Raw genomic sequence first — 27,348 nt, forward strand, 5'->3', positions numbered from 1 at the left:
GAAATATCGCGGATCAGGCTTCCGTACGATCTTCTCGAACGGAGAAGAGAAAGGGAAAAATAGAAAAGAAAGAAGAAGACGCGGAAACGGTTTGGTACACAATGAGTGACAAAGCGAGACCATCCAATCGTCGTACCCGTCACGAACGAACCGTCTCGCTTACGAGCGACCTTTAGGCGGATTAGGCGAGAGAATCGTAAAGTGAAAATTCTCCTTCTGCCTTCGTCGTCGGTTAGTGGATTCTCTCGGTAGTGAGAGAAACCCATATCGGCGTGGAAACTTCTCGTAATCGACTTTCAGAGCTCAGTTGCTTCGAACACGAGCGTTCTCTTTAAATCGACGCTTGAAAAATTCAACTTTTCGAGATTAACCATTTTCTCGCGACGCGACGAGGTTTCTTCCTTCCTTTCTCGAGGTCTGGTCGCGTACCGTCCGTTTTATACGTTCGAGTATATCTCGAGGAACGAGGAAGAAAGAGGCGGTAGGAAATTGAAGCGAGCTGGCTTTTGCAAATGGATCTAAACGACGCACCCGTTTCCGGGTGATTCGTGAGCGTACCGCCCTGGCGCCAGTAGAACGCGTCTGCCATTGTCAGACACAGACAGACCAGGCCTCTATTCTTTCCGTGGCTTTCTTAATGCACCCGCTATTGTTTCGCGTATGCACGCGTGTCGGAGAGAAAGATAACGGACGCGAGAATGGATCGTAATCGTTAATCGCGACGATTAGTACAAGTCGTCGCGTGAGTCTCGAATCGATCCATTCGCTGGATATGAACGATCGCACTTGGTGGCAAGTTCAAAGCAGGGGCTTATTAACTGCTAGCGTCCGTTCCCGGCAGCGCTATTTATAAATTAAACTACCGGCCGTCTCTTCGAACGCGGCTCTCCCTCTCGATCCTCCTTTTACCTCCTCCTGCACGCTCTCTGCCTCACTCTGTACGCTCGTTTTTCTCTACTTTCGCTTTTCTTCCCCCTCGTCCGTCTTCACTTTTCACGGGGAACAACTCTCCATGGAAATTGTCGCATCGATATCCGTCGCGGTCTCGCAACACCCGTATTTCACTCCTCGTTTCGGGGGTCTTCCCTGGGATTTTTTGCTTGTTCCCCATGGGAGAAGCCAGGATACGTACGATTGCGTAACAGACGCTATTCTCGAGCACGGCCAATTAAACGTAAAACTTATTCACGTACGATTCGTTTCTGACACGGTGGATCTTCGAGTTGCTCTCAACGATGGGCAATTAAAATATCTGCGTATCAAGATGATTCGAATTTTCTAATCTTATCCTACCTGCAGTATCTCGAACTTCGATCGATCGAGTTTTGGTTCTTCTTCGAATCGTTGCAAGATCTACGAGGAAAGTAGAAAGTTTCATGCATCGCCATATTTTACAACTGTCGTTAAAACGATCGTTTGGCGCGTGGTGCAGAGATAGCAGAGGCGTTTTTAGCGGTACGTCGAATAAGCAACCATGGTAACTTTAATCAACACGTAGCGGTGTTCTCGGTGTTGTTACATCGTAAAGCTGACGGCTTCTTTTCCCGTTGCTTCTACCCGGAATTATTCGCCCCGTTACGGACGACACGAGCCTGTCCGGGGAACCAACTTTTACGACGTAACGTTGACGCGACCGAAATTACGAGCCCGAACCCGTTGTTCCCTGGAATGCTCGGTGACGAGTACATCAACGTGTTAATTAAAAACTTGCCGCATCACTACCGCGACTTACTCATCTCGGTCGTAGGGAAACCTCATTAGGACCTGCCATAAAATACCATGCGATTCCGAGGTATGTGATTGTCGGACGATGGAGAACGATGGAAAATTAACGACACGTTCCGTCGTTTATTAGTATGCAAACGAGTATCCGTATCTTTTCCTATTTAATAAACATACATTTCTTTTGAATTATTCCAACGTGGAGACCGCAAACCTGTGTATTTGCCAACATACCTAATACGGATCGAACCTCTCAGGGAAATCGATCGATGAACTTTTTTAATCTACTAATTCAAATTGGTAGCCTACAAATGAACATTACAGCGTGCAAAAGACTTTATCGACTATATTACACGCGAGTTAGGAATTAGATCGTCAGGTAAAGGGTTAAAAGTATTCGTCAGCCACATGAAAGCTTCGTCAGCGATTCCCACGTCCGTCCTTTCATAGACATCGCCACGGTCGATCGACAGCAACCATCGTGACATCCGTTGCGTCGTTGGAAATCGCCGCGATTGAACGATGAGCGATCGAGATGGACGGTCAATGCAAACAAACCGCTTATCGCGTGCGCGCAGCGAGGCTCTTGGACGTCGAGAATGGAAAGAAAAAAAGCGAACGAGGCCAGAGCACGACGACGAGATACGAAACGACGAGAGAGGACCGGCTGCACTTACGGGATGACACGATAATAAAAGCACACCCACACCGAGTACACTTCCCTTTCCCTGTCCTCTGTTCGCTGCGTTTTACCGTACGCAGAGTTTCCACTCGTCTGGCCGCTGATTCACCGACGACGTCGCCGGAAACGCCGTCGAAAATAGCGCCAGAATAACGAAGATCGCGACCACGACGACGGTTTTATAGGTATATTGTCAGCGCTCGTTGCATCCGCTGCGGTTCCGCCAGCGATCCGGCTACCTGCCTCGTGGAAAGCGTCGCTGAAATATCGCTCGTGTCCCACGCTCACGTGCGTTTATGTAGCATCTTATGGGGAATAAATGTTCACAGTCGTAGAATTACCGTTCGCGGCGCCGTGTTGCGTCAAAGAAATACGTATCGTCAAAAATTTAATTCTATTCCAACTTTTATTATTACAATTTCCAAACTTTTGTTATTAAAACATCGTATTAATTTTAGCGAAAGCTCTCGCGTGATTCCAACGACTGCAAAGAGAGAAACATCTGAAGTTCTATTAGTAGAAAAACTTCGTAAAAACATCGTAGAGTCTAGAACCGTAGAATCATCCTAGCGTCCTTGATGATCTTTTTTCGCAGATCTGAAGATTACGTTGTTTTTCACTCGGCTGTTATTCAAACGTATTCCTGAGATCTCCCTGCAAATTCACCAAAACATGTCACAGAAGGCGCCATATAACCCACACTTTTTCCGCCGTTTGTACACGTGGTCGTTACATTTTGGCGAATGAAGCTGCAGCCCGGCGGAATCGGGCGATAATACTTAACAGACTGACAGCACCGGCGTTCTGAGGTTATTATTGGAAGGTGCCGGTAATTATCTTAGCAAGGGGCCGCCTGCAGCTCGGGGTTGCTCCCCGGAACGGCGATCTTCGCGCTGTTTATGACAATGATGGATGGTTCCTCCGGTAATTCATCATCACCCTGTACGATCCCCTCTCGATGTCTCCTGCTGCTGGTTCTTCCGCGATCGGATAAGCCTTCGTTCGTCCGGGCGGATTCCTCGCGGATTTTTCACGCTCGTTCGATCGGTTACACCGTCACGTTCTCTTCAACCCTCTGACACGATGCTTCGGATTAAGACGAACGGGATCATCGACGAGCTTAACCGAGTCACGCGGCGAATGGCGTCTGGAACAGGAATAGAATTCAACGCGGAACCAACCCTGTCACGCGTCCCTCATCCTTGACCCCCGACCGCTTAATGCTTCGTATCGATCGCTGTATTTTTAGACGTAGTAAACAGGCAACAAAGCTAATCTAACAGCATCTCGATCCGGATCTCAGTGCTGGAAGCATCTTCCGCGAGCAACCTCGTGAATCCTGTATCAGTATCAAAGTGCAGAAACGGTTAACTGTGGAGGATATTTCACCGATTCGAGGATTAACCCTTAGCGAAGGTACGGTTTACCCTTTCGAACAAGTGTATCGTGCTCTTGAAAAGCTTCTCCCTTTAAAAACAAAGCGCTCGTAAGCACGATCTTTGGAGTGTCAATTCCGTCACTTATGATCCTCGATCACGCAATGCGTTCGATGATCCTCGAGCGACGAGAGCGAAGCGGGACGACGCCGATAACCTCGGCGAGGGGTGGCGACGGAATTGTTTGCGGTGGCCGGGCTGCTCGCCACGAGGGGTGGCTCGAATTAATGGCCACAATCCTACATTCAACCTCCTTAGTCCGGATTAGTACTGACACGAATGGCGTGTCATTGGGAGCCGGGAATCCCGGGGATGGGCCAGGCGCTAAGCAGACGTCGGGAATTCCCCGAGGAGCAGGGAGTAGAGTTCCCAGCGCGATGCCGACGTAACCGCGGATTTCGAGCCGGCGTCGTTTACACGCGATACACGGCCACGATCCTCGAGATTCCGCTGGTAAATAGTGTAACGCGACATGCTACGATGCAGTTTTTATTAGGGCAGCTCCTTCGAGCTCTCTGCGTGTCGGTGGTCGCGAGTTCTTCGGGGATGAAAGACGAACCGACGTGACTGCCACATGCGTCCTCTAAATATTGGATCGCGCTGTGCAAATCGTCCATCTGAATACTATCGTGGCAATGTCGCTCTCCTCTCGGATACCAAGTGGCAGTTTCTGATATTCTTCGGGGGAAACTTTTGTACAGAGTGATGAAAAAACAATGGAGAAATTCTCAAAAATATTCGTGCAAGATAACCCGCAAAATTTATTAATTTTCTAGTAATAATTGGTTATTTTTGAAGTTACGTATGGAAATGCACTTTGCAATAGAATCTCATTTATTTGAACGAGATGTTAGTTAGTGGTCGACTAAACGAAGTACCGGCGGTTGAATCTACCAATCTGAGTGTGAACTTCTATAATACGAATTCCAATTACAGTAGGATCTCGATTAGCCGGATCGCGATTATTCGACATCTCAATCAACCGAGATGTCTATTATCAGGGGTCTCGATTATCCGGAGTCTTCCGTTTATTAGTAACAAACGCTCGCTTGTACGTCTTATGTACATAACAAGTTGTGTCGTTTAGTTGCACGATACCATCCGAGTACCGACAGTTATTATTACTGTTATATTATATTATATTATATATTACAAGAATAGATTCGGTTGAATCACTGAAATCGATGATTCTTGATTTCGGTGTAGGTGAATCTACCGTTAGAGACATTAATCTATAAAAATTATTGGTTGTGAGTTACGATAAGAAAGTGGCTAATAATTCACACATCACCGATGCAGATATGATCGCTGCTATATAAAATGATCCCGGCGATGGACTTGTAGATGATGAACTTCGTCGTAAAGAAGGTGCTTCGATTTTGCTCTTTAGTATTTGGGTCAACAAGACGACATACCTAATTTATCAGAGAGTTTAACGATAGTAAAAAATTGGCGTAAGGAAGCACCTGTAAATGCAAAATTGAAAGTATATATTATTACATCCTAAGTAATTATATCACGTAAGCAGCCAGTGAACATCCAGTGAACAATCTCAGAATTTAGGATGAAAGTATTAGCTGACAGTTTGGGTAACTTAATCGAGGAAGCACCTTCCTGGCCAGCTGAAGATCCAAGTTCGAATCCCTGTCCAGTAACCCGATCGACCAAATATTTTTTTTCCTTGCAATCATAAATAAAAAAAAAAAAAAAATGAAAAGATTATATCATAAAAGAAAATGCATGCCCAGAAATATCAAGGTTATCGTAGCACAGAAAACACAGTCTCGCTTATCCCTGATCCCGTGATTATCCATTGAACCTCGATTTATCTTGACTGTTTGTCACCCGATCAAGCCAGTTAATCGAGGTTCTGTATGAACTATTTGTAGCTTGACAAATTCGTATAAACAGGTTCATACCGTACTCTTGCATCACTCCGTAAATGTAGAAGAAGCCGACAGCAACCAGACCATTTGCGTTCCAATTATTCACTTAGGATGGTGAACGCTTTCCATATGGCAGCTTCAATTCCTGCACGTTAAATTGTTAATGCGAACCGCAATAAAACGCACACGGCTGCAGTGTTCCGTTAATGCTGCTGGAAAGCTCGCGAGGCATTGTAATCGAGGAATCGTGAGCGAACGAAAACGGGTAAATGGGAGTGGCCCCACACCCTCTACTCTCGTCGGCCATCTCGCGAACAACGAGAAGTACCTGTAGCTGAAACAATGACGATCATCCGGTGGCTGGGAAAGCATCAGCGTTCTCGTTATTTACACGTCGCTTTTGTTTGTCCCATTCGTGGCCCTGTGCGCCACATCCGCGCACCAGAAATATAAATTACCGAGCTGTATTCTTCCCTGTCGAGTCGCGTTTTCGAATCGCTGTCGAATGTAACGCGTTGATTACACCGTCTCTCATCTCCGATGGCGGTCGAGTTTTTGTCGGCGCTTTCCTTCTCTTTATCTCCATCTTTCTCTTTCTCTTTTTCCTTCTTTTTCTCGTTTCTCGCGTTCGGAGATTGATGCGTTGGAAGATTTTCATCATAACGATAGGATCACCGCGCCCGCCGCGAGTTTCAACGCTAATCACCGATCCTTTAGAAGAATTCTTCCAAGATACGAGACTGATTAGTCCGCCACTCGATGAGTTTCCCATCGGATCCACAATGAAACACAGGCTTTTCTCTTCCACGATGAAACGCGTCGATCTTTTCTTCTATAATCTGCTCGATCGTCGATCTCTTTGAGCAGACTCGCTCGTTTCTAAATAACGTCGAAAGTTGAAACGATCGTTCACTTAAAGGCTTGTTAGGTAGCTAGCTGGCTGATACGGTAGACAAAACATCGCTGGAAGCTTTACGCTACGCGTTTCGTCTTGGAGAACTCGATTAATCTTTCACGGCAATTCCCAACGATCCCGGAACGAAAACAGAGCCATCGGGATAGGTTTTTGCGGGCATACAGCGTCTAGAGACGCCTATAGAGGTAGGTTTTTCGCGACGAAAGGGGTGAACGGGCGCGAGACTCTCGAGGAATCGTCAAGGAGGATCGATCGAGCGGAAGTCGGGCGGGAATAACAAGCCCGTGGAAACGCGCGATCCCGCGCGCAGCCCGACCATGCGAGGGATAATATTACCCGGTTATATAGCCGCGGAGTCATTAATTCTATCGATTTCGCCGTACTCCTCGCTGGTTCCTCGTTATACCTGTTCAGACCTCTCGCGGAGATTACAAGCCGAAGGACGTACTCGAAGAGCCCGTCTAACGACCTACTCAGACCGATCGTAGCGAAATTCTACATACTTTGCGTAATTAAAAGCTCATTGACCATGATTTTGGCGACATTTTTGGACGAGTATCCGAAATATTTAGGCTTCTCGTTACTAACGACAGATTCAACATTTTCTAAGTTTCCAAGGGATAGGTCGCGGTGTTTGGAAATACTGCAAAACGTTAAGCCAACGTATCAGACTCAAGATTGTTCGTACGTAAACGAGCTACGCGAGGCTGGCCGAGTCTCTGCCATCAAAATTAGTTGATCGAGCAACGACGTCGTAACTTGGTATTCTAGAGCACTACATTAGTGCAGAACCGACTCGAGGGATGCTTAAACCATTAGCCCGCGTAATCTGGCTGATTTCGATCAATCAGCCAATGAGTCAGTCCGTTCCAAGTACGCTCGTACTCGCTTGAAATCCACTCGGCTTTAAATACCTGGAATTCTTCGAAATCCTTTAGTTCTAATAATGCCCTATCAACTTTGCGTATTTATCCTAACACGAATTTCCGGAGAATTCAGCGATCACGAGCTGACAGAACAATAACGGTCGCGATAAATCGCGAGACGCAACCGGTGCGCGTGTCGGCGGAGGGAAATCAATGACGGCACGTATACTACTGGTCGTACAGCGGCCGATGATTTATCGTCGCATCATTGGTTGGCCTATACGCAGACAACAAACTATTTCCCCGACTACACAGGCCCATAGACCCTTACATAGGTGTGTCGACCATAGACGCACTGACAAACGGCCAATTTACGGGCTGTGTTTCGCGACCGAATTTTCCACGACAACGTCCGCGCACCCTTCGTGGGGGGAAACTCGAGGCCCCCGGAATATCCGGCTTATCTGCTGCCTGGGAAAAAATCGCCGCCGCGTTCGAAGCTTATCTGCACTCCTTATCGACCGTCTCTCTTTCTCATCTCCCCCTCCGATTCGACTCGTTAGATTTGCGTTTACAGGGATGCGGGGTAACCGAGCCTCGCGCTAGACGCGAACGTTTTGCTCGCTACGATCGCCGCGATGATTAGCCTTATCCGAGGAATTAATCGGGCTCGTTTGTAAGACGGACACGGGAGCGTTATTAAATTTCATCACGCGCACGCCTATCGGTTCCTGGGACTTGTTTGACCGTGCGTAGGGTTAGCTCCGAACCCTCGCCGCAGTTTCGACTAGATATATCGTTCTTCTTCCCTGACAATTTATGGCTGCTTTCGGACACGTTTCTCGCGAGGCCACAGGATTCTTCGTGAAATGTTTCCTGGGATCTAAATGGAAGTACGTGGCCTCGTTCTGGCTGGCAATTTATTTTTATTGAAATTGTGATAATTACAAGAACGCTATGGTCCCTGATGTACAGTTCGTACCGTTGGAAGTATAAAAGCGGTCCTAAATCGAGCGTAAGTGTAGCTAGTTTCTCATTTTCGGAAGTCCGAGTTTGTTGGAAATTTCGCTGGAAATTGGTATTTGTTCAAGGAAGAATAAAATTGGATCCGTGAAGGATAAAGAGGAACAACGTGATCGGACATTTTTTACGGTGTCGAAAGCGTATCGTTTTCAGCACTTGGTCGGTCTGGCGAGGCTAGGCGAAAATTTAATTAAAGCCGCCGCGACCGGTGCGCCTCGCCTCCGTGCATTTACCAATTATCGAACTAAATGGAACTACATTATGCAGCATTTACATTCCGATAATTATGCCGTGAGATTTTGAAATCACGCTCTGCCTCGTTCCACGTCGCGCGTTAAACGTTCAACGGTGCCGGTGCAAAGGTTATTGGCGCGCTGCTAATTATATCAGTCTCCCGTTGTTCCACCAAAGTTTCCACGTTGTTTTAATCGCACTGGCAAGTTCTTGCCAAAATGCAATATTTAATCTCGCAAAAGTTAAACCGATACACCTCGTGCAAACATGTTTTCGATGTATCATGCGTTCTAAAAATAAAAAATAAAAGTAAAAAAAAAAACGTTTGGAGAAAAAATTCACCCGTGAACGTACAATCGTAAGACGATAGATTCTTGGTTGACGATTTTCGGTACGTCTTATCGAACTTCCGCTTCCCCACCGAGCGGCCCCTCTTTCTCCTTCCGTTTTCCACAACCTCGTTCTTTCTTTTCTTCCTTCCTTCCTGTTTACCGCTCCATTCTTCGTTCATCCGGTTATCAGCCAGCGGGAAAAGTTGGCAGAATTAAATATTGATTTTGTTCGCGAGCCGGTTGGCAAGGGGCGGGGACGCCGACAAGTTTATCGCTGATTTTGGCCGAAAATCCACTTACGTCGACTTTAAAAGGGCGCTACCAGGCTTCCTCTCCTTTCGAAGCTCCGGTGAAAACGATTTAGCCTCTATTTGCGTGCCTTAGACGCTGCCGAACTTCGAATGCCGCGCCGATGAATCGAAATTTATTGGTCCCGGTCGCCTTTTGTCGTTCTATTCAGCTTCCATTCCTGCACCGCCGCCGTGAAAAACTTTCGGAGACACGGCGGTGTAAAAAATGGCAGGAAGGTTCGTTCAAAGGCATTACATGGTCTCCTTTTAAGCTGTTGTTGGCGGTCGATGCTATTGCCGGCACGAGTTTATCGATTTTCGCTATTGCACGAGTTACACGGTGTGTATCGATCATCCGATATAGATCGTCTACCGCAACCACGAGTCTGTTCCAGACCCTGGGCTCCGCTAAGTAGCCTAGCTAATGAGTCTATTAGCAATGGCCTGCGGGAAAATACGCAGCTTCCTCTTTCGCCTCGTCGTTTCTTGCTCCCCACCCCTGTCCTTGTTGAAGAGCACTCGACTGTCGAATGACGTTGATAACTTGGAGAAAACGTCCATTAGCGTTAGATTCCAGACGAAAGTTTCCTTTGTCTCTCGCGCTGATGATAGGAGATGAAAATCGTTCGATAAAGGTGACCTAAGAACGCGCAGCTCTCGAGAGCTGGTCGGAACGGTAACGTGGCTGGCTCGATGGAATTCTCCGTCGTCCAACGCAAAAATTCTTTCGCTCGCCACTAGCCACGCAAGGAGAACGTCGTTGATCCGCGATTAAACGACGGTCCTGACCCAGTTGCAAAGTTGTCGGCGATAATTACGACGTCGCCGGTCGCCTGGGCGGTCGAGTAATTGAAAAAAACGCTCGTCGTTGATGCGGGACGACGCGTGGGCGCGGCCGGATCGCCTCTCAAAATTCATAGCACGAACTGCGCTCTGGAGTCGGTGGAGAATTTCGCGAAAATTCCCGGCATAGCCGTCGGTCACCGGTAGCCCCTCTAATGAAACCGCATCGGTTAATTAACCGATCGGATCGATTAATCATCTTTCCAGGCACTCGAAGCGCGCTTTCCAAGATCGCATAGAACACGTGGGCGGGTAGAAGTTGGTCTGGAAGAGACAAGGATCGAGATCCTAGTCTCTGTTAAAGGGGAAGAAAGCGTGTTTCGTTGTGATTCTCTGGTATGATGGACGTTTCTGTGCACGACAACCGTTCGAGATCTCAGGATTAGGAAGAAATTGATGGAGCAGTGCTCAGGAACGCGAATGATTCGTTCCCTACAATTCTGGCGTTCGTTCACTCCTGTCTGTTCTTGTAGTTTCTACGTTTCGTGCTTGGACGAACATCTCGCAACAATTTATTCTAAAATGTTTATTCTTCCTCCTGTTTGTTCGTTGACATTTTTATTCATTTACATTTTCGCTTGCTTGCGTTTTTATTTATCTAGTTGTTTACACGTTTGTTTGTTTACATCGTTCTATCTGTCATGGCTGAACAACGTAGCTCTGTTGTTTCTACGTCAGGATTAAAGCAGAGGAGCTCGTGCAGATCGATCGATGGATACGCCGTCCTGCGAGCGAAGGGTTGCGAATTACAGTTTCGGTTCAGCGATCCAAAAGATCGAACGTCTATTCACCGTATCCAATCGGAAATTAACGCGCTACGAACAGAGAAGACGAGAAACACGATAGACTCGTCGAGCTCGATTATGCGCGGGACTTAATTTTCCTCGCGCGTAATAGCCACTTCCGGCCCAGTTGCTGCGTGCCTCAGCCTGGCAAGACGCGGCCACGCCAGTGGACAGAAAATATTGTCGGCGGTCAGTTTGAACGTGGACGCGCGTTCATTTCGCGCAAATAAAAGCATACTCGTGCCTGCTCGGTTAATTTGGAAATAAGGGAGAATTTACGACGTCTACGGATCTCGTTAAACCTTTCCGCGATTAAGAGATTCGCACATATTTCATTCGTTCAGCTGAGGTCGAGGGAAATTAAATCGGTTATCCTGTTAAGCCGAGCCAACCGACACGTCTTATTCTTGGATCTCCGGACGCGTTTGGAAATCTAAACGAGCCGTGTTTCTTCGTTATGTACTAGGGACGGTGATCGAACGATCATCGAGAACGAGAGACTCGAAAGAAAGTTTTCAAGCGCCTGCAGAGCCGATCGACTGACAGACAATGAATCCTCTTCGAGGGATTAAACTCTTTCGTTCCTTCTCCCCTTGTCTGTATCTTTATCGTTCTTCCTAAGAGTCGTTCGGAAAATACAAAAACGGTTAAAGAAGTTTTCGAGCCTCGTTGAATCGTTTATTCGACGGTATACTTGCTCGAAACTTCATTCGACCGACGCGTTTTAAAACTCTTTTCGTAATTAATTAGCACCCATCTTCTCGTTCAGTCGAATTCCACCCAAACACCCCTCAAGCACCCATAAAAACATTCCAAATTGCGCAATTAAAACCCGGCTGGTAGTTTCTACAGTTTCACGAGCCTCTAAACCTCACCCCAGCACGGCAAATAAAAACTTGCCAAAACCATCAAACCCACCCACGCTCGAACCACTTAAAATCAATTTACCTTTCTCCCGAGCACGGTCTTCTCCCCTCGAGGTAATTTCCAAAAGATCATCATCGTTGGATCCACTGTTGCGTAACGATTAAATCTTGTAAAACAGAAAGAAGGAAATTTCGGATCGGAAATAGCGTCGCTCGAATTCCAGACAATTACGGCGCGAAGCGGAAAGCGCGACGAGTCGTGTTGGTCGCGCGTAAACCTGGTTATATGCGTCCCGTCAGTGACGGTCGTCGATGTCAACCGTAAAACGACGTCACTACGAGTCGTCCGTGGTGACACGCGGATGACCAAGAGTCGAGATATCCCGGCTTCCAGCTGGTTGCTCGCATCCTGGCCACGTTTCCGTGCTGTCTAACTCGCGCGCCGAATATCAAACGCGTCTCGGTACTCGTGTTCGCTTCCGCTATCGGTTTCTTGCGGTGACGCGCGTCAGAACAATAACGTTACGTGATACGGCGCCGTCGAAACATCGCTCTCCTCGAGTGTTTTAAAGGGGAGACGAGATTTCGTCGAAAGCGAGGGGCTTTTTCAAGTGCGTTTTTCAAGCTTCCAACGAATCCAAACGCTAACGTAGAAATGTGCTTTCTCTTTGTTGCAGGTGAGTCCCAATGCAGAATAAGCGACACGTTTTGGAACTGGCTGTGCAAGGTAGTTGTTCGCATATCTGTTTATCAGCATCGTATCTAGATCGATCGATCGAAGCTCGGTTAAATAGAAATCCACCGTGAAAGCGCGACTTTCGATTTGGATGCAAGGCGTCGAGTCTCCGGACACGTATTTCGCGTCTACAGGTTACATCTATCGACCATCTCTCAATTTCCCTCTGCAACTACTATTTCGGTCAAGGTAGACTCACGTTCCAACTATCTGTTGACCACGGTAGATTCACGCGGACCGACCTACCCCAAGTTGGATCGTGTCAAACAGTGTTTGTCGAACTGTGTTGGAATCTACCTATTCGAAAGGATCTGGTGCTTATCGCGAAAAAGCGCGCACACACGTATTACGCAATCGAGCATGCAGATCCTATGTCACCGTCCCACCTTCCCAGCGATCCCGATACTCGGTTAACCTATCCGTTACGTAACCCCTTGCCGAAGCAGCGAAAGTGGGAGTTAAGCTCGTGTACAGTGGGCGAAGCAAGAGTTGCCGCAGTCGCGTGAAAAAGGTGATTACGAGCGGCTGTCAGCGCGATACAAGAGAGACAGAGGAAAGAAGGGAAGGCGACGCGGCAGCGTGTAGGAGGGCAGGAGAGGTTGCGGGCACAGTTTGGCAGAACTCCCGATTCCGTATTCTGCAGTGATCCGCCGCATCCCCGTGCGGCGCGCGTGCTGTTGTTATTGTTGTTCACGGTGGAGGAGCAGCGAGGTAGAGAACACGGCAGACACCGAGTTCGGCCAGGTGGAACGAGGATAGCCGGCATTTTTGTTTGGGGTTACAACGCGCATGTGACGTACGGCACGCTCTCTTCCTCTCTGTCGCTCCCTCTGTCTCTTCGGTGGCTCGGAGCACAACTTGGACGCTAGAACACAAGTTCCCTCTCAGTGGCCCGTGAACCGCGACCGGAGCAGCACGCTCTCGTTGTCGTTCGATCGATCATCGTTTTGCGAGACACGCGATCATCCCCACTCTCTTTCCGACCCTCTCTATTCGACTCCTCTTCTGGTACGTTGACGCTTCCGTGGCACGCTGACGCTTCCGTGACTCGCGATGGACATTTCCGGCCGGCCTTGCCGCGACGCGTCACGTTCTTCGCCCCTCTCCCTCGATACTCAGTGACACGAGCTGACAACATCCGACAACGCATTCCAAGTAGAGAAGGTGGTGGATTTAGACGAGCAAAAACTGTCCAACGATCGTCGACCCTTCTGGGACCAACCGTAGGATGACTCCGATGGACTGTTCGGAACTCGATTATCGGTGAAAGGATTTCCAAGTACCTGCTTTACGAGTCGGATATCGAGGGTGAACTCATATCCCGCGTCGATTAATCGAACGTTCAGTGGAATTTGTAAAAGGAAAGGAGGCGGATATCGGTCGATAGAAGACATTCGACTGCGAGTCGTTCGGTAGGCCGTTATCGAGGAAAGTGCGGCGGTTTAATTCGCTTTTATTCGCTGGCGCGGCTTAATCGGCCCGTGAAATGACGATCGTAAGACACCACCGGTAAGGGTAATTAATTGTCGCTGCGATTCTCTCGTTATTACCGTGCGCGCACACACGCGTTTACCTTCGTCCTCGTTTTTCTCCGCCCTTGCACACCGACGACGAGAGCTCGCGTCGGTCGATCGATGACGCGGTTTTTAATTAAAAAAATCGCTGTCCGACCGCCGCGAGCCCGCCGGCATAATTAAACGGGTTTCGTTAACGCATGGTTAATGAAGTTACGATAACGACGCGTGGGTATTCGCGTTGTGTTCGAGGCGCGAAAACCAGAAGAGAGCGCGCACGCGACCGGCTTAATAACGAGCGAATCGACACGTCGACGCGACGCGACGCGAACCTACGATTCGCGCGGACGCTACGGCACGACATCCGCTCTGTATCGAGCACCATTTTTCCCCATCGTTTATTCATCCGTTCGCTGACTATACGGGACGTTACCCGCGATTCGATGAATTATTCGCGTCTCGAGTATATTTCACCGTTACCGGTGAACAGCCAGCTTCACGAGGGCTGCTCCGGAAAACCTGTTTATAGAGTTACGTGTTTTTATGGAAGGATCCATTACGAAGGGTAACGTGGAATCCAGGAAGTATCGGTTTTGTCTCGTATCGATGTAGTTTGGGAGAAAGGGATGCTAAAGTAGTCTCGATCTCTGTCGAGTGTCTTTGCACTTTTCGTTTATGACGTCGAACGAGTTTTGTTCCGCGAAGTCGAGAGGTTGATAGCGAACAGCCATATAGCTTTTTTTCGTTTTCGGTTCCTTTGTACGTTTAACTTCCTTTCTTTTCTTTTTTACGGGGACTGCGTTAACTTTTTCAAGCAGGCTTTTTGTCGTTCTCGATGGAACAAATCGTGGTCGAGTGTCATCAAGCACCATGAAAAGCGATCGAATGGCAGGTGGCAAACGGTCGACAGGTTCTCCAGGCTGAAAGGGTCGATCGACACGAGTATTCGAATCCGCTCTCTCGACGACTGTGACACGCGTCGTGCCGGCAGCTGCTAAGATAATTAGCAGCCCTCGTAGCCGACGATACTAATTAGCAGGTAAACGGCTCACGGCCGAGCGAGAAAAATCAAGGGATCTTTTCGCGCTGGTAATTAATCGGTCTCGGCTCAAGTTCCTAGCCAATTAGCAGGGTGCTTGAGCGATCGTGTGCTGAGCCAACGTCTCTTTCGAGGACCCTGGCCCGTGGATCCGTGAGCGGGTGCAACCGAGCATCAGCCTCTTTTGTCATCGCTGTCCTTTGGAATGCATTTCGCGCCCGGATGAACCTTTATTCCTTTTCCGTGTCAGGACAGGTGTTGCGCTCTATCGATTCGTTTGTACGAGCTTTTTAAATCGGTAATAAAGGGTACAGCGATTTAAACGTCCATGAAAGAAACAACGCGCTATTATCTGGTTACCTCCGATAAATCGTACGTCTCGATAGAATCGATGGAATATAGGGAATTGTAGAGTTAATAGATAGGACGATCGAAGCACATAGCAGAGGTAGACAAAGACCCGGGTCCATCGAGATACACGAAAAATGAAGACAGGCGACGTGTAATCGCGGATAATATCGGAATTACGCGGTCGCCATTGAGAATTACCTTGGACGTGGCTAGGCGGTTGCACAACCATTCTCCATTTCCCCGTTGCGTTCTCTCTCGCTCTTTGTCCACGGCATTTAATCTGTCGATTTAGCCGAGTAGCTCGCGAATACCGAAGTTGTACGCGCCGAAAGAGAGGTAAAAGGCTGCATTGTCGATCGTATTTGGTCGGTATCAGTTTCCATTCGGCTGCGATGCTGGTGGTGGGGTGACGGTAGGGTGGCGATGGGTTCGGCCCTTTTTCAATTAAGCTTTGATCACAGAGTCGAGATAAAACGCGTCGGCTCGGTTCGTGTCGAGAGCTCGAACGAACATCGGTCGATCGCTCGGCGGACAGAGACACGTGGAAAAACTCGAGAGAAGAAGAGGCACAAGTTGGAAAGAGAGTGGCGAAGCACACGGGTCTGCTTCCTCTTTCGTGGAACGCGCGATAAATCGACAAAAAGAAACGTAGGTTTAGCGAAATCACCTCTCGGCTTCGATCGTTTTTGACGCGCCTTTCACCGTGTCTATCCATTTATTATACGTCGACGAACAGTGCGTTCTCGTAACCGGCGAATCGACGGAAGCGCCACGAGATCTGACCGATCCGTCGATTGTTTGCGATTAATGGAGTGAAAAGTCCGGGCTGCTGACCTTTCTAACGCGAGTCGATCTCCGCGCCTCTCTACAGGATCGATGCCTGTTTTGCAAACAGTGATATCGATTTTCTAAGATTCGGTGTATCCGAGAAAACACCAGACGGAAAGGGAAAGTTTGCAAAAGGGTGCAATTAGGAGAAGCAAAAGGAACCAGTTTCGCGGCACATCGCGAAATTTCCACCCTTTGCGGAGGTAGCGGAATACATTAACCCGTCGGTCTCCGTTCGAAAATAAACGAAAGCTCGACGAACGGCTGCGTATTTACGTGTTTGCGGAGCACCCTGTCGAGCTAGCGTGTTTGGTAATTAAATGCCCCTAGGAGCAACTTCGCTTTGACCCGTACTTCGGGCCTGTCCGCGAATTAACGAGCGCTGCTCAAACATCGAACGGTGGGAACGCGGCATCCAACCGCCAAGAATTTCTTTTCCAATCGTAAATTGTTGTCATTCGTGCGAAATGATTAAAAGTCGTCGGGCAAATGGAACATCAAGGCGAATGAATCATCCGAGTGATTTCCGTTCCGGTCGGACCTATCGTTCTGAAAAATTGAATCGATCGTGTCGCGGTACCGTCTCTCGCGGGAAATTAACCGGCGAAGGCATCTTCGTTCACGCGTTCCCGTGGTAATTAACGAAACCTTCGTGTCACGGTTGCTCGAAGAATCGAACGAATGCTCGTCGGTCGTCCACTCGAGAGAATTAATAAGGGACCGTGACGCGAGTCAGGTTGTAGCAGTTTTATTAAATCGACTTTACGACGAAACTTTTTTTCTTTTCTTTTTTTTAGTGGTGCTTCTCGAGAAAACGCGACAAGGCTCGCCGTTTTACCGATAGGCCGTAACACCCTTCTGTCCAAGCGATATCCGTTGCTGTAAAAATCCCGAAACTACCTGAAACTCGTATAACTGTAGGGAAGAGCCAACGTGCCGGATAATACGACCAAATAACTGCCTTTCGATTCGCGTTTCGTCTCGTCCGAGTCGGATAACGCGCCTTGCTTGAATTTCCAACCGAGAAGCGGTTAACGTCTCTCGATCGCTGACTCGCTTTTAATCTGCCAGGTAGAGCCAATAAAATTGTCACTAAGATCACGCGTTGCTCTTAAGATCGTTCGCTGCAGATTCGAGTCAGCGTGTAGTTTATGTGTCTAGTAGCCACTCGGACGTGCAACGTCAGCTAAAAATTACGAAATTGTGCAGAAGAGTTTCTAATAATCCTCGTGAAACGCGCGTGGTAGTATAGAAAGAGCAAATATACGCGTATGTATAGTGGTCAGATTGTTAGATTAGAATTCCCCACTCGTTGCTCCGACGAACGAATCGATACGTTTCTTGCGATAATAAACATAGTTAGAGAATCGCGGTAACTCGAAGGAAATCACGACGAGGTAAAATAACCTAACTCGCGGAGATTCGGACGAAAAACAGACGGCAAGAAAATTCTGTGGCGCGTTTTTCAATGGCCAGGCTTAATTAGTTGGGTGCGAGCGATGCTCCCCGGCGAGCAGAGACGAAAAAGAAGATACAAAGAGGCAAAGAAGACGGCACACATCCGATGCGTTTTCTTTCTCGATCGGCCGTGACGGTCGTCGACTGCATGTCCCCCTCTTGGTTTATTCGACGCGAGGCACGGGGGCGGGAAACGAGCTTCTTTCTCCTTGGAAATCGGTCGTTCGTGCTCCAAACGGGGCTTAAAAATATCCTCCGCCCGAAAATAGTCGATTCGTGCGCGCCAACACCCTCGACGCGTACGTCGTCGCGCGATGCTCTCGCGGTGCTCGTCGTTTGCCCCCATGGCCAGTTTTTCTCTCATTGTTTTGCTATGTTTCCACGACGAAAAGCTCGAAAGCACCACCAAAAAGACAAGAACGATTTCTTTCCCTCTCTTTCTCTTTTTCGGTCTCCTTCGGTCGACTCACCGTTCGTAATTTATATGCCGGTTAAAATAGGAGACCGCCTGAAACCGTCTTCTTCCCGCCTCTTTCCTTCCCTTCTTTTTACCAATCCTTCTACCAGTTTCTCGGTCTCGTTCGTTCGGCTGTTACGAACAATTTTTGAACGCTCAAAGCGCTCGTTGAAGCATTTTAAAGACTCGAAGGGGTTCTTGACGAGCTTCCAAGATCGGAAGCAGGATGGAAACTTTAAGTAGAAATTACGGTCCCCTTGGACGGTAGATGTAATGCGCTCCTTTGTGGTAAAAGGAATTAGTTCTAGCGAACTACGGTTCGATTCTTTTGTTCTTCTGACTTCTCGAAAGCTTTCTAGAATTCCTAGCGGCGGTTGTTATCTTCTCCAGGTTAGGAAAGTACGATCGAGATTCTCTCGATCGCCGAGTATAAATCATCGCAGATGGATCGTCGAATGGCATTGAATAGCAAACGATAGAAATCGTGTTTGGATCGTGCTCGATACGAGGCGTGGTTTCGATATTCCGTGTTCCGCTCGTTTCTGCTTCGCGTCGGACGCCGATGGTCAAGAGTGAGTTTCCTCCAAAGGAACTAGTGACGCGCGAGTGAACAGTGCGATCAGAAAGCGGCCAACTGCGACGACAAACTGTGACAAATGGTTCAACCCGTACGTACGGAGAACAACAACTCCGCCCTGGACATGGAGTCGCTCGAGGAGATGCTCCGCAAGGTAACAACTTTCCAACAACTTTCGACTCTATGTAACACCAGGTTTTCCCTCAGTTTACGTTCATCGCCGTTTCTCTGCTCGTGCTCGAACGTACCTCTGTATCCACCCGAACGCGTGCCATCGTAATACAGATTAGGAAGATATAATAACTCGGCTTAACGAGCAAGAATTACTCTACGTCCCGTGGGTCCAAAGACGCACAGGCAGTGGGGGTTGCCGGGGGAAAAGGTTTTTTAACTGCTACTTCCTGTAATGTATTCCGTTAGGCAGCGCTGAATGGACCACTTAGCGACTATCCTGCACGCATGTGTGCCGGAGAACGAGAGAAAGAGAGCCAGCCTTTCTAGCGTAAGCGCTTTAACGATTCTAAAGCCTTCCTCCTCCTCACGTACGTATATGTATATAATACATATACATGCATGTACGCGGACCCCCCTTGGCCCTCCTAATAACCGCACTAATGGTCAATTCAGCAGAAAGTCCCCCTCGCCCATCGAGGACTATCGAGGACTCTCGTGTCGCGTTTTTTCCACGCGACCCGCCATAATTTCACCCCTCGCGGTCGAAAAGAACAGCGTCGGCCGAATGTCGGTGAAAACGATACGCCCCCCTATCTCGCTTTCTTTCTTTCTTTGCCGGTGGCAAAAGGGGAGCAAACAAACGGGTGTCGCTCTTCTCCTGCTCTCTCTCTCTCTCTCTCTCTCTCTCTCTCTCTCTCTCTCTCTCTCTCTCTCTCTGGGTCGAGTGGGTGTGGACAAATGAGCGGGATCCGATGGAACGAAAACGAGGAAGTACCCTTTAGGAATTATTGATTCAGGAAGCGAGCCGGTGGCTCCGAGAATGCCACCAACTTTCTCCCGTTTAGCTAAATCATCTCGCTGCACGGTCATCCGTTGTAACCTGATGTTTTGACGTGCGATAGCCATGGACAGGTGGATTTTGAAAGCAAAACGCGAGCTTCCACAGGGTTATACCCATTTTGCTAATATAACAACTAACTTCGTGTAGAATCTGACGAACGCTAATATTGATACTGGAGTAGCCATAAATCACGAATGTATGCTAAGAAAACAAAGTTCGGTCTGTTCTTAGAGCGTAGAAACTACCTGCGATGTTATCCGATGTATTAAGACATCCCCCACATTGTCGTAGATAATCTTTAATCAACTTTAATCTTCTTAAATTTTCAATCTTCGGTCAGCAGACGATCTTAGATCGAGACGGAGAATACGGATTTATCGATGACGAAGCGCGGTGGCCGCGTTTGCCACGAAGAAAAAGGTCTCTTTAAACGAGTTGCGTTCTCCTTTCTTTCCTTTTTACCGACTTCTCCCTAGTACGTCCGCTGGACGAACGCTTCTCTCTCCGACGCGTTTCACACGGCGAGCTCTCCTCTCCGACTCTCCTCTCTAGCTTTGGCTTTGCTCGATGCGATAGAGAACAAGAGAGCCTGGAGTGAACGAAACCAGGAGAGGAGGAAAAAGCTCGGTTCGCATAGCTGCAGTAATGTAGCTTTAATGTAGCACAGGGGAAAGTTGTCGTTCCCCTTTGACGATTTTCCACGTCAAACGGTCGCGCTGATTTTCACGTGAGCGTTCGTGCCAGCGTATTAGCTGCCTTTTTTCGCTCGCCACCAGCTGTCTCCGCGCGTTCTGCATTTTTCTGCTTTTAGTCGAGTTAGGAAGGGAAGAGGAGGGAAAAAAGCAAAAGCTCCCGATGATCGGGCAAAGCTGCCGCGCGACAGATTCCGGAAAGATAGAACGTCTGTCGAACGGCAAAGCTTTATTCGCTTCTGCACGATAGATTCAATCTCTTTCGCTGACTTTTTCTTTCTCGACTCTCTTTCCCTCCCCTCGCCCTTTCTCCTTTTTGGTAGATTTCCTCATCGACCATCGGTGCTCGATCTTCGAATCTTCATCTTGTTCGAGTCGTGTAAAATACGACGAAATTCGAAGACAGGATATTTTACAAATTTTTTGGACTCTTCTGCCTCTTCTTTTCTCCTACGGTTACAACCACATTTTTCACCTGGACGTTTCACCGGTCACGACACGGTTGATCTTTTCCTCGGCGGCAGCTGTTCCTGATTTGAACGTTTTCAGCGGAGCTCATGAAACATTCATGCCCGATGGCCGCGGAAAAGCACGGCGAAATTATAAACCGCCCTCTCCTCGACCTGAGCCGGTTTGTTCCGCGAGGTTCGCTGCTACGTCGTGGCTATTTTCATTTTAATTGGCGTTTGTTAAGGCTGCGACTTTGCCCCTTTATTTTTCATTACTTCGACGCGCGTGCAATTCATTGGAGTGCGCGGGAAAAATCGTCGGCGACCGAGTAATTGACGCTAAAAAGAACGAATTAACCATCCCCGCGACGCGTTTCCTCCTTTTTTACTTTTTGCCCGCCCAGAGAAAGATTAAACACGGTTCAAAGAGATCCATTAACGTCACATTCGTGCGTAAAATACGCCGTGTTAACGCGATTTTTTGAACTTTGATCGAGCAACGATGGCGTCCGCGCCTGTTTACAAAACGTTACAAGCTGTTGCCAGTTTGTACGAACGTAATACTTTTATTTGCAATCTTGGTACGATTTATAAACCGTAAAAATCATCCTACACAGAATCGCGAATAAGTTTTCTATAACGAGGATCATTCCTTGAAGATCTTCGTTCGATGGAACAGGAAGGTTTCTCTAGTTGCTGAAAGGAAGATCTTTGGCATTCATAAAGAGAACGCAACGCCGAAACGAGACGCGAGGACGTTCGACAAAGCGGAAGAGAGTAAAAATTTTGCGCCGCTGCCACGTACCTATGTCGTATTTATAATTTATGCATGGAATACATAATCCGCCGACGTGGATTTGCATAGGCAAAGCTTGGCCGCGTAAAATAACGCTTAAATAACGCGACCACCTTCCTCTGCATTCGCGCACAAGCCTCTGTTGCTGTGTTTAGGCGTGTAAAGGGGACACCGGTAATGCGGGACCATTTGTCCGCGAGAATGGAGCAGTTAATTGTCTCTTCGTTACCGTGCAATTACCTTTGTCACGGGAGATACAGTCTGGTGTTCAGCGTCTTCGCAATTAGTCACGCAATTAGCGTTTTCTTTGGACCGATATCGAAGCCGGGCAAAGATTCGTAAATGGATAACGGATCGAGTAGCGATTCGAGATTCGCGCGCGGTTAAGAATATATCCCGGATTTCCCGAGCGACCAGATTAATTTCCAACGATCCGGATCTGGCTGGGATGCTCTTCGAAAACTCCTCTCTGGATAGGAAATTCGCTTCGGGGAGGAAATTCGCTGGAGCCGAGGTCGCGGAAGAACCGCCTGCCGACGTAATGCAAAAAGTTTCGGGGGAAATTAGAATCGGTTATCGAGACTTCGTTCTATCGATTCGTATTCATAAAAAATATTCTATATGCATAGAAGAGTCTCTGTGAACCCGCAATTCGTACGGCTATTTCTCATCCGTTTGAATGCGGATGGAAATGGGAGCAACTACTTGGTTCTAATACTGGAACAGTCACTTTGCATTTGGATTTAAAACGTTCCGTTTCATCGTTTTTCCGGTGTATGGCTAACAGTTGGTAAGCTACGTGGAAAAGCTCGAAACGACGGGTGACAACGACGACGATGATAAAGCTTCCGTATAGCCCGTAGTCGTTGCACCGTCGGATCGACCCTTTCTCCGGGGGTTGCGTCTTAACGGATGAAAAATTCTCTCTGTCTATGGCTGCTCGTATCGCTTAGTGGGGCAAACGTCCAGCTGGCTGAAATTGCGTTGGCAGCGACTCCGTGAACGCCAACTTCCGCTCGACGAAGGCAGAGGTGCGCAACGCTATCCTCCTCTGTTATATAAAAATATTATCTTAACCCTTCATTGCCGAGTTTCCATCTTCCGAAAGTTGCTCCGAGGAAATTCGGCAAAAATTCTAAGAGTTTGCCTTGCCAATAATTCGATGGAAGTTGGAGCGAAAAACTCGGAAAGTGCAGGCATCGTAGGCGTAGAAAGTACTTGGAAGCTGAGAAAAACGTTTGCGTAGCTCGTTAACCGCTAACTCGAGATCGATTTCAATTTTTGGATGGACAACCAAGAACGAGTAAATGGCCAACTAACGAGAGAGAAGAAAACCGCCAAGTTCCGTGAACGACGACCAAGTATAATACAATATAAGACACGAGCGACGACAAACGTAATGAATCGTGTAGCTCGAATTGGAGAATCAGTCGGTCGGAGGACGGAAACAAATATCGCTCGTGCACCGGCTAACCGTCTTGCTCCTTCCGCTCCTTCTTCTTCGGTAAATAGACCACCCTCCGGAATCGGATTCCACGCTCGCCTCGTCCGAGGAAGCGTGTTTCCTCGGCTGTTTCGCGCAACCGGAGGCACGTAGATCCTTCGAAGATCTCTAGGCGCTTGACTTATAGCTTTCCGAATAGAACTCGAGGAGGAGTCTTTGGAAGTTGGTAATCGCCGTATGTGTAGGTATTCGCTCTCGACAAGTATAATAATAAAGAAACATCAACTTCAAAATAGGCTGTCTCGCATTTTGGAAAAACCTATCGGAGATAAAAGTTACAGATACGTCGTATCCTTTAACCGAAGAGAAGGATCGAGGGAAAAATTCTCGCGTACGATCGTGGTTGCGCACCCCTGACCGGGAAGCGTTCGCGACGAACAACAGCTCCCTCCTCGCATCCCTCCTTGTTAAAAATGAGACTATTCGCGAGCACTTTGGCGCGAAACGGCAGAACGCTTTGTCGGAAAATCGTGAGAATATATCAGGGGCTTTTCTAGGGCGGCTTGATGCCATCGATATAATAAGAGCGCGGCTGGCGTGGCGGCTCTTCCAGCTCGACTCTCCAGCCCCCTCTAAGCACAGACTCATCCGGCCCGATAACTTCTCTGAGAAGCAGAAAATAGAAATAGATAGAGTAGGGTGGCTTATACCCCTCTCTTTCGCCTCTTGAATATCCTACTTTTCTTTTTCTTTCCCCTCTTACGGCTGTACCGCCTCTTCCACGTTTCTACGTCCCTTCCAGAGGACTTATCCCGACATTACCCATGCGATCCGAGAATCATTAACGCTGTCCTCGCGCGTACGTTTCGCGGAAATTTACGAGCACCGAGCAATTATGGCCGGTTCAAAGGCGAAACACTTGGAACGATTCCTGGTAACGATATTCTGCAGCCTTTTAACGAAATGGAAAAGCGATCTTGTAGCGATCTCGAAATGGGAAAGAGAACCCTCTCTCCTTCTCTTTCTCTTTCTCTTTCTGTTTCTCTCTTTCCGGAAAGCGGAGTCTTGATTTCTCGTTGTTTGCTCGGGGTTCGCCGTCAAATATTTCTCTACCGACGAATCGCTTTATTCAAATATTGATCGCAGAAGCTTCTGCTCGCGGTGGGAGCGATAAGGCTCGTTACTTAGCGAGATCGAAGATCCCTGTCCCTTATTTCGATGCTCTCCGATCCCCTTAGCTGTTCTTTCCACCTTGTCCTCCATCGGTCCATCCATTTTTATGTGTCCAACGCGGTTCCATCTTAATCCGTCAAGAGGAGCGACAACATCCGAGAGCGCGGCACGCTTTCTAATTCAATCTCGTCGGAACGAACCGTCCGACTCGATTATACCAGCTGTGATATATGTACATCCTGCCAGAGGACGAAAACCGCAAACGTAGCTCGATCTTCGCTCTGCTTCCGTGGATGAGCAAATTTCGAAATCGAATTTTGCAGATTAACCTGTTTCCTTGCTCGCTGCTTCTTGCCGCTGCATTCGCACGGACACTGGACAGAGTTACTCAGTCCTTTGCGGCAATCCTTTGAGCAACTTCTGATTCGATTCTCTGTTTAAACAAATCCTCAAACTCGTGCGAGTCTTGTACATTAAGAGTGACACACCTTGAAACGCGCGTTAAAAAAACTCTGCAATTCGTTCGAACGAAGCTCCGTGTGAATTCCAATTTAACGGCATCGTTGATTCTATTTGCCAAGCAATTTCACTTTCATCGCCAGTTATCCAATTAGCCGCTTATCCGCTAACGTTAAACGTCGAACAGCGTTTTTCGCGCCACGCTCTTCACGGCGTTTCTTTTTAGATAGGAGGTTCAATTAGTACAAGCCACCCCCCTCGACGGTCAACGAAGGTCCCATATTTCTCCGAATCGTGCGAGAAATAGAGCCGCTCGTCCCGCAAAAAGCCGCTTAGGCGACCACGCGAAGGGCGGTAAAGCCTCGGAGCCCTTGGACCGTTCCCACCCCCGGAATCCGCGGATATCCCTGCAGGGATACACGGCAAAGTTGAAAGGCATGTTTTCCCAGTTTTTCGACCGTCTCCATCGAGGAAATCCCTCCCTCGTGCACGAGGTCACCGACGAAATTCACGATGCGAGGGAAAAAATATAAGGGTTATATGGAGGAGAAAACTGGTATTGTACCGTACCTGTTCCCGGACTTCAGTTGTTTTTACTCCATTCTGTAATCAGTCTGGGGCCACTTAATCGCAGTGAATTGAAGTTTCTCTGAAAATTGTGGTGCAGGATTTATTAGATACCGTCGTAGGTACTCGAAGGTTGGACCTGAGCTATTCTAAACTATCGACACATTGTTCTACGATATCCACGTAGACGTGCGAGACAAAATCCGCATTTCCTTAGTTGCCGAACCAATAAAACGTATATAAAATACATAAAGACGTACGAAGATACGTAAAGATTCGAAATACGTCGAGTATACTCGTCGAGCATTTGCTAGACGAGAGGAATATCTCTTTAGGAACCAATATATCATCCATTTGGCAAAGTTCATGAAAATGCGAATTTTATTAGGTTGGCAACTAAGAAAATGCGGGTCGTATGGGCTGGCAACTAAGAAGATGCGGGTCGTATGGGCTGGCAACTAAGAAAATGCGGGTCCTGTGTGCTGACAACTAAGGAATGCGGATTTTGTCATTAGTTGGCATTGACAAAATCCGCATTTCCTTAGTTGCCGAACCAATAAAACGTATATAAAATACATAAAGACGTACGAAGATACGTAAAGATTCGAAATACGTCGAGTATACTCGTCGAGTATTTGCTAGACGAGAGGAATATCTGTTGTATCTTCTGTTACCGCGACGCACGACAAACGCGTGAAATTAACAGTCGATCGAGCGAAAAAACGGCACGCGATGCTGTTAAACCCTGTCTCGGAAACTCTGGTCGAGTTCATATTTGACGAGTTGTTCGAGAATTAACGCGCTGCGGGTATAAAAAAGCAAGAGATGGAAAGAAAAGAGGAAGCTCGGTGGAGAGGGTTAGGGGCCACGGACGAAGTCAAGGGCGGCTCGCTCGAGGCGGACACCCGCCTCATTGAAAAATGCATAACGAGGCGAGCACGCTCGGTTGCCTACCGTGCGTGCGGGCATAATATCAGCCGGGGAAACGGAGAAAGTGCCTGGGCAGGTTGCTAACCAGCCGGTATGCGGCCGAACGGACAGGTGCCGGTGACCTTGAAACCGTGGCCGAGCACCTTCCGCATTGGTGAACAGCCGGCGTGTATGCAGCTGGCAACACGCGGCACCAAATATTTCAAATTATCACGGACGATCGCCCCCACAAGTTTATTTTGTTACTGAAATAATTAACGGTCGAATTCTCCATTCACGAGATTCATTTCTATTTCGAATTTAACAATCTTCTCCAGTTTCGACTGCTTTTCTCTATCTCGGCTTTCTCTTCGGCAATTCACCACATTCTCCGAGATCAACCGTGGAATAGAGAAAAACCTATGAGCATTTTCCTCGAACGATTATCTCGACTCGCGAACAACGCGAAACATCCAGGCTCAATCAAATCGAATTTCAACCGAAGGGAAAGGAAAAATCGCGCAAACGACTAGAATTTATTCGAACTTGCAAACCCACTTGGATTTCAGGGGTCCGGAAGAAACACACGAGAAACCATATCGGCATCCATCGTGGCCTGGTCGCGTAAGGGGCAATAAAACACGCGGGACACATCTGGGTGCCTCGTTTCTTTATCTCGCGCCCCGAACGATTCTTCTCTCGAACCTCTCCATCCACCCTGTCGACCTCCGGGCGAAGATCCTTCGTTCGTTTCTCGTCCCATCGATGGAGAACGATTCGCATGACCATCCTCTCACACCGATAAGCGTTTAAACCGCCCTCGCGCATCTCCATTCGTTTCTATAATGCATTCACGCGTAGCTTTGCAGGCGAATTCTTTTCTCTGTTACAGTAAAATGGCAAAGGCTCTTTATGCGAAAACGTTTATCCATATTTTACGATAGATAGCTTAGCGAAGAAACTCAATATTCTACTAGAAAATGAACCCATTAAGCTGGCTGGT

The 27,348-nt window shown here is 48.0% G+C and overlaps 1 protein-coding gene across 10 annotated transcripts in view; it reads left to right on the forward strand.

The window, feature by feature from the left end:
- Positions 1-27,348, forward strand: part of LOC132908754 (uncharacterized protein CG43867) — a 98,453-nt gene that overhangs the window by 43,352 nt on the left and 27,753 nt on the right. The window contains exons 1-2 of one of the 10 annotated variants that reach the window (XM_060963042.1): positions 13,206-14,126; positions 18,854-18,995. The exons of 7 other annotated variants lie outside the window; for them this stretch is intronic. In XM_060963042.1, coding sequence (XP_060819025.1) covers positions 18,921-18,995 — 75 coding nt within the window. In that variant the 5' untranslated portion in view covers positions 13,206-14,126; positions 18,854-18,920. Of the gene's footprint in view, positions 1-3,732; positions 3,821-13,205; positions 14,127-18,670; positions 18,996-27,348 lie in introns of those variants that run through there. 2 more of the 10 variants (XM_060963044.1, XM_060963043.1) reach the window with 2 other exon arrangements.

The sequence above is a fragment of the Bombus pascuorum genome, chromosome 7 (genome assembly GCF_905332965.1).
Source record: "Bombus pascuorum chromosome 7, iyBomPasc1.1, whole genome shotgun sequence".
In the NCBI taxonomy this organism is placed as follows: domain Eukaryota; kingdom Metazoa; phylum Arthropoda; class Insecta; order Hymenoptera; family Apidae; genus Bombus; species Bombus pascuorum.